We start from the raw sequence: 8,292 nt of genomic DNA, 5'->3' as shown, positions 1-8,292 counted from the left end.
TAATTTGCTAAACGATATTTTATCTTGAATAGTGAGTTGAATGAGTAATAAAATATCATATTTTTAATGTTCAATACGAGGTTGAAACACGGAGGGACCGTGGTTGAAACCAGAGCTATCCAGCTGCAGCTGTAGCCAACCTGGACAAGCACATTTCACAGCGCCCTCAAACAGTCGATTGTTTTCACTTGTCATACGCGGCGTAACAGAAAAATTAAAACTTTCATAACTTCATTAATATCCAAGCCACGCCCACCAAAACCTTTTCAGTTCTAGCCATTTGAATTCTGAGATGTCTACCAAATTTGACTGAAATACGTTCAGCCGTTTTGAGAAAATGGACCAACAGACAGACAGACACACAGACAGACAGACTCGCTGCGACATATGCCCACGTGTTCACACGTGGGCAAATAAAATGATGCAATAGTAAACTCAACAACCCCATTATGGAAATGAAAGCTTGAACGGATGCTCACATTTTTCAAGGAAACTTTCCCCGAGAATGAAATGAGGGCGACAGTCCAAATTTACTGATCGAAAAAGCAAAATAACCGATAATTTTAGATTTACACTTGAGACTTCAAATGGTCCTTCAGTTCTTTTCTGTATGACATCTTTCAATTCAATTAAAATTGTCCACGTTACACGAAATGCATATGTAATTTGCCATAAAGTCTAAATTAAGTCCACAAAATTTGTAGGCCGGAGCAAAGAATTGTAAGATTTATACCGTTTTCAAATCTGTCCCCAACGTTAATTCTGCCGTTACTACATATAATCAATGTCGATCGTAATAAAAATAGCGAAGTTATAAAAGAAGTTGTCAGAAATGGAAAGATTCAACTGCCACGAGTAAAAGATTGAGACTGCCCCCTCATTCATACTCTATATGAAAAGAATGATCATTTGGGGGTATTCACTCGCCAGATGTTTTTCGTGTTTGTATGAACATTTGTGCATGGCTTTCTAGCGGTTAACAATCACAACACAAAAACAACATATAAGTACATGAATTTATAGTGACGTCAGGGAAGGAGTTAGAAATGTCAAAATACCAATTAATTTTACAACTCAAAAGATGATTACATGGGAAGTTGGTAATTTCATATCAGTGCTATTCATGCAGACGGCTATTCAGTTGTCTGCCGCGCAAATTTGACATCACAAACACGCGTTACTTAGCGACTTTGTTGTAGTAAATCTAATCAAATATTAAATTCTGTTGTTCCCTATCAGGCATATAAAACGCATCAAATTTATTAGATGGAGAGAAGTTTTTGATTATCCTATTTCAATATAATAATTACCATAATGCTGCGAAAATGTGGCATTCCGCGTAAAATCTACATAGATTGAACTAAAATCAGGATGAAACTGCGATGGCGCTTTCATAATATACGAGGTTATGAGAATATTTTTTATGCTGACAGTGGTGAGACGAGAGGATGAACAGTATACATAGTGCATTACTGCATAGACCCTCGAGTCGCCCGCGACATCGAAAGAGCGCCACCAACGATAAAAGTTGAGACGTTTTCCTTTCTACACTAAAAAAGAAGAGCAGCGCGATCCTGTTTCCATGGCAGTAAAAAAGGCCACAGTCAACGACCTGCCGTATAAAAGTAGATGGGAAAATAGCATGGGAAATAGGTGATATTGCAGCTCTTTGCGAAGTGCCACAGTAGGCGTTGGCTTGCCATGTAAAATGAATCAAAACTTTATAGACCATGCGTACGGTTCCTATAATCGTAAGATGTCTGTATTTAACTGTAATCAATTTTTGTTTTTGCGATCCTCAACGTTGTAAATGGCGCGATGTTGCACATATGATGCGAAATACTGTGTTACTCATACATCCATCAACCTTGTGCAGAAAGGGTTCTGTGTGTTTGGGATAGGTTAGCTGAATGTCTGGGAGAAGGTAAGCTTATTCATTTATTATATATATTTATATATTTAATTTTTATTATTTATTTTTGGGGTTTTTTTAATTTTTTGGTGACAATGCCAGTTTCCTCATTTTTCAAATGCAGACCACAGACATGGAAATTTTAATGTCTCTCTGGACAGTTCCTCTCGTCAACATTATTAGTACTCGTCGGGCAATACTTCCGTGCGTGAAACTATCAACGGACAATCGCTGTTTGGGGGAGTATCTGTCTTTCAAGTTCTTTGCCATGAGGTAGATTCTCAAAACTACCCACGAATTTATATATATTGTTATTCCTGGATGAAGAGTTTCAGGTGAAACCAAGACATACTTAAGATTTGTAATGCTATATAAGAACAGCCGTTAGTGCTGATTTACATACACTTCTGGTGTAGAGACAGAACTGAACTTTTCACTAAGTCTGTTCTGTCAACGGACAAGTTTGAAGGTACGGTATTTTGTCGTTCGAACACTTATGGACGACTGTGCTCAGGGACAATTTAATGCCATCAACAGTGACGTGTTTATTCGTGTTTACTACACAATTTGGATACACTTAACTGTATGCGTTCATCTGATATTGTCCTACCATATCGGTTTTCTTCTGATACCAGTATTTTCTCATGTAGATGTACACTAGACTGAAAAATCCGTCGTTCGAGAAATCTCTCTACTCTCCCCTCCTCTTAGGGGGACCGTAGAGAGCGCCCTCGTGCGACGGCTCTTCGAGCTACCTGTACACCTGCAATGTCACCAATGAGCCAGTCATATCACTCACGAGCCCAATGATCAAACATTGAGTTCACAATAGCATATAAAATAAGAACATTAGGGCTATAATATGATGATTGTCGATATGTAGGAAAAAACCGAAAGTCAGTCACTATTGATGATTTACATATTCATTTATCTATTTGATGACGATGAAAATCTACAACATAACGAATAGTCAGTTGTTACCTTTCCTGTACTAGTAATGTACTATTTGAGGATTTCGGAGATGCATGGTCGGGATGCCGAAACGCCATACATATTTTTCGTGTTCCAATCTGAGAAATATTTTCCCAGTCGTTTCATGCTGCACATCCCCCGCCCCTATTTCAACTTTTTTAGCCGAATTTCAATCGAATATTGTTTTCAAAAAGCCGCATACCTGCATTTTAACAATTTAATGCTACAGATTTCTTCCCCATTCAACAACCGACACGATTGGCACTTATTTGAGATAATTGGATCTTCATATTTTTTTTCAAATTTCTCAAAAGTGTTGGGTGCCCTACAGCTGAATGTTGCAATATTACAAATTATTCATAAAAACAAGTGTATTGTTTAAAAAGAAAAGCAAATGAGCTTACATTTGCAGATTACACTGACATTACGTAACCATCCAATTATCCCAAATTAGTTCCAATCGTGTTATCCTCCTTCTAAACTTTAACAGTCGACCACTCACTGTGGAACCTCTCACAAAATATTAACAATACTACTTAAGGATGATAAAGAAGAAACTGGAATTTCCGAGTGACTGTGGCGTTGTGTTAGTTGAACCACAAAGATTCGGATAAGATCATTTTAGAGACCCTTATAGTTGCATTGCGCATAAAAGGACTGCATAATAATCGATACTAGGTTGAATAATAAACATTTATTGTTAATCAGATTTCGGTTTGCAGAAATGTTCAGGTTTTCTGCCATATGATGCGTTTGAGATCTCAATGTGAACGCTTGAGTCGAAAAGGATAAGAAGTCTATCGCACAGTATTTGGCATATCTCAATCAAATCCCTACAAAACCTATTATTCTGGAAAGGTATCAAACTGATGGAAAAAAATGACATGAAGGGATATGCTCAATTTGCAAATTGTTATTCATTATTTTTAGTATACGCGTCTGTTGTACTTTCCTGTCCTATCATATTACCAGCGCTAGACGAAATCCAAAGGGCAAAAAGGACATCTAACATCCGATCCTGACCATATTAGATGCCGATTAGAGAGATCCATTCTTTCAAAATGTTATTGACTTACATCACATACTCTCACTTTACAAAGGTTTGTAGAGCACAACTTCACACTGATCATAGCGACGCTTCATTTTAATTTCTAAAGTTCAGCAAATATGAATATGTTAATATACTCGCGGTTGATTGTGGTCATGATTCAGAAAATCACAAATGCAGCTACTCCGAGGGTAGACAGTTTTTGAATAATGTCATTTGGGGAAGCACCATTGTTTTATTTGATGAATTGTGAATGCAGTCGTTTGACAACACTTTACAAGTCTGTATGACAAAAACGCCAAATCATGAGGAATTATTTTGAACAATTTTATTACACGATCAAGAATACGAATACCTTTGCGCATGGGTTTACTCCAAATATAAACAGACTATGAAAACGACAATGATGACCCGAAAAGTTAGAGAATTTTCAAGAATTTATTAAAGAAACACTTTCGCTGATAGTAATTAAACATCAACGTCACTATATCCGGTGCTCGGTGACCATAGACCAAAATCATATCTAAGCAATGATATTTATAGAACTGAAGACCATGGTGAATAACTTGAATAATGAAATGATTGGATGACTAAACTCTTAGAATATCATGTTTGGGTTCACTATACCTATCTATATAAAGTTTGATGACGTTCCACGGTTGGAAAGTGACAATCTTTGAGCCAAAAGTTCGCTCAGTCTATTCTCTTCAATAAATCAAACTGACTTTGTCGAGATTCTGTCAGAAAATCTAAAAAACATTTTACGTGTAAATCAAGCACAAACACGTCACCTCCTGAATAATTACATTTGCCTCTATTCTATCGTATCAAATGTAAGGCAGAAAATTCGCTCTTCATTTCAGCGTGGGACTATTTTCAAATAGGAGCGTGCACCTGGTATCATGTTGTCAGTGCCAACCGTGATACAAGTTTTATGATGCTGAATTGTAGGTAAACTGTTTCTACTACATTGTTTATTCCCTGAATGACTTCAAATGCAGACATTTAAAGATTTATAACTCTAAGGCAGTTACTGTTAGCGTCTGCCAGAACCAGTCTCTGATTTCTGTGGTCGAATGCCAATCCGAACGGATTCGGCGAATCCAGCTCGTTTTCCCTGAAGGCAGTGCAGATATATCGACCGAACGGGTCAAATTGTTGGACAACACTATCGTGAAAGTTGCATACGAACACATTACCTTCTTTGTCGGTTGTTAATCCTTTCGGACGAGATATATTCCCATCCTTGTCATTGCCGCGCAAGGAGTCGCAGTCGTGGCTTCGTATGTCCGACAGAAAGTTACAGTCTTCATCGAAGACCCGAATTCTGTTGTTCATATAGTCTGTGACAAGAATTCGGTTGAAGATATCAGCCCTTACAAGAAATGGATTGGAAAATTCTGTAGGTTCAAAACCCACACTACGGATCGTTTTCATAGGTGTGTACTTGGCATTTGCGATCTTATAAGTATGCAGACAGTTTCCACCATGGTCGACGACATACGCAATATCTCTTCTCTCGCTGACGCATATACCGAGAGGATGACGCATGTCGTTCTTACCAAAGGTACCTACCAATTTGCCATCTTTGTCGCACACAAGCACCTGCCCGTTGCTCCAATCAGTAATATAGGTGTAGTTGGAAGTAACTGCAATATCCCAGGGTTCGGCTGACTCGATAGATGGGAATGTGTAATCAACTTTGTGGCTGAAACTTTCATCGAGGACTTGAACTCTATGGTTAAACCTATCGGCAACGTAGAGGTCGCTGTTCTCTGTAATGCATACTCCTCGCGGCCCGTTGAAAGTTGTGGCCAATCTTTCGTTCCTCCTTTTGGTGGTCTTCAGTAGCCAGGAACTATCACTGAGCCCTTCAAATGACCCAAGGCTTCCATGTAAGTAGTCCATGTTTGCTTTGAATTTGATTGCTTTGATTGTGTCACTCTTCTGATGTTCTCTTTTCGACAGCTCGTCTAGACGTGCAGTAGTTTCCCGCCTGGAAGACAGAATTTGCCCGTCATTCCCGTACGCCATCAACTGCTCCAAAAATCTCCTAGTTCCCTTAATATCTTCGACGGAACTCTTGACGTTGTCAGACAATATGTCTACCTGTTTAAGAATAGCACTCTTTTCGACTTCTATCTTATCCAGCAGTCTGTCTTCTTCTTTTCTGATATTTTCTATTACCTCCCCAGCCCATTGCTTTACAGCTTTGCTGGTAGTCTTCTCTTGTCGCACCGTGCCAGCCATTTTCTCTAGTTCCAAGACCTCGTTTTCGAACATGTCCTCTTTGACCTTAAGCTGGTTCAGTTGACCCTGCACCACAGTGATGTACGCTTCCTTCTTCTCGCTAAGACTTTTCAAGTCGTGGTCGGGTCCCCTGTGCTTCAAAACGGTACATTCCAGACAAACTAGTGTTTCACAGGTTGTGCAATAAAACTTGACGGGGTTTTCTGGGTGCAGGCCACAGAGAACACTGGCTTGTTGTAAACTTGGATTGGCAGCCTGCTCGGTGGCGTATTCATCGATCGGCACGACACGATGGTGTCTGGTTTGCGGTATCCTTCTGTGTGCCTTATAACATGTTGCTCCCAAACTCATTGCGCATGGAACGCATCTATGAGTAATGTTTTCTTCATCGCAGCCGTCGCAACGATTTTTGCCCTCAGCTTCTCTCTTCCTGGTCTGGTCAGCCAGGCTGTTAGCCAGGAAGCTTTGAGTTAGGAGTGTGACGCCACCGTCAGCCAGTTCCACGTGTCTGCGACAGACGGGGCACTCCAGAATCCCTCTTTTCTCGACCAGTTTCAGAAGACATACTTCACAAACGCTGTGTAGACACGGCAAAAGTTTGGCGTCACAGAAAAGCTCTAAGCAAATTGGACACCTCAAAGAATCATCTGCAATACTCTCCGCTGGTGTTACCTTTTCCGCCATTACGATCGTGTCACCTGCAGTGACCCGTGCTGTTCAAACTCTTCCGGAAGTATGACGACAATCTAGGTTTGTGGGTTAATTTATGCAAATGTCATGCCGGTTAAATAGAGGCCAAAAGTCACGTAGCAATGCCTTGATATAGATGAATATTTTTTTAATATTTCCGAAATTTAATAAACAACACAGAACGTGAGTAAAACTAAAACGAAGCAATAAGGACTGTGAATGGCGGTATTTCTGCATACAGGGATGAAAACACATTTTCATTGCTGAATTGCAGGCAGTGTATTCTCCCTAGAATAAGGTGACGGACGGTTTTATCAGTTAAATAGGTTGAAGGGCAGCATTTTACTACACAGTAAGGCGAAGGGCAGTGTTTTCACAGAAAAACAGGGCAAAGGACAACATTCATTAGGGAAGAATGGAGGACTGTTCAGTCTACAGTACTTTCACTGCACCATAGGGCGAAGGACTAGAATGTGATGAAAGACAAAATTTTCACTGCATAATTCGGTTAAGGACAAAACTGTCAGTGCAAAATATGGTGAAGTACAGTATTTTCACGACGGAATTGGGTTAAGGGATAGACTTTTCGCCGCATAATTGCGTGGATGACAATGTTATTAATGCAGAATAGTGAATGACAATATTTTCATAATAGAATAGGGTGATAATGCTGTTCTACATCTTATTTTGCACTGGAAATTTCACCCTTCGTACAATACAATGTTTCCTGTTTGTCCTTCACCTCTCTTCGCTTTCCTTTTCTGTCCGTCATTTTGGTTTGCTGAGAACGTTCCTGCGTTGTAGATGAAAATGAAACTTCAAAGATTTGAGTAAACTTAAAGCCCTTTCCATATGATTGACGATCGATCAGATAGACTGTTGTATGATTGTAGTACAAATTGCAGAATGATAGTGCATCAAACCTATTATTGAGTAAAGGTATCGAACTGTTGTTTCATTAGTTTTACCTTTGTTGCACTGCCCTCTACGGCCAGTCGTAGACAAACACAAATGACACGTCAAATATGAACGAACACCAATGCGAATTAGAAAGATGCATTCTTTCTTGTTTCCATTGACTTACATCACATACTCTCACTTTACAAAGGTTTGTAGAGCACAACTTCACACTGATCATAGCGACGCTTCATTTCAATTCTCACAGTTCAGCAAACATAAATATGTAAATATACTCGGGTTTGCTTGTGGTCATGGTTCAGAAAATGACAAATGCAGCTACGCCAAGGATAGACAGTTTTTAATAATGTCATTTGGGGAAATTGTTATATAAAACAGAAAGGATTATTCTTTTATTTTATGAACTGTGAATGCAATCATTTGACAGCACTTTACAAGCCTGTGTGACAACAAAAACTCCAAATCATGAGGAATTATTTTGAACACAACTTCATTACACGAC

The 8,292-nt window shown here is 39.3% G+C and overlaps 1 protein-coding gene across 1 annotated transcript; it reads right to left on the bottom strand.

Moving 5' to 3' along the window:
• Positions 1-4,276: 4,276 nt before the first annotated feature.
• On the bottom strand, positions 4,277-6,879 carry LOC139142019 (tripartite motif-containing protein 2-like). The gene has a single exon (XM_070711805.1). The coding sequence runs from the start codon at positions 6,864-6,866 to the stop codon at positions 4,938-4,940; it is 1,929 nt and encodes a 642-aa protein (XP_070567906.1). The 5' UTR covers positions 6,867-6,879; the 3' UTR covers positions 4,277-4,937.
• Between the last annotated feature and the right edge of the window lie 1,413 nt (positions 6,880-8,292).

This window comes from Ptychodera flava, chromosome 10 (assembly GCF_041260155.1).
Source record: "Ptychodera flava strain L36383 chromosome 10, AS_Pfla_20210202, whole genome shotgun sequence".
In the NCBI taxonomy this organism is placed as follows: Eukaryota; Metazoa; Hemichordata; class Enteropneusta; family Ptychoderidae; genus Ptychodera; species Ptychodera flava.
Note: the sequence above shows the minus strand (reverse complement) of the source record. Positions and strands in the feature narration are given on the sequence as shown.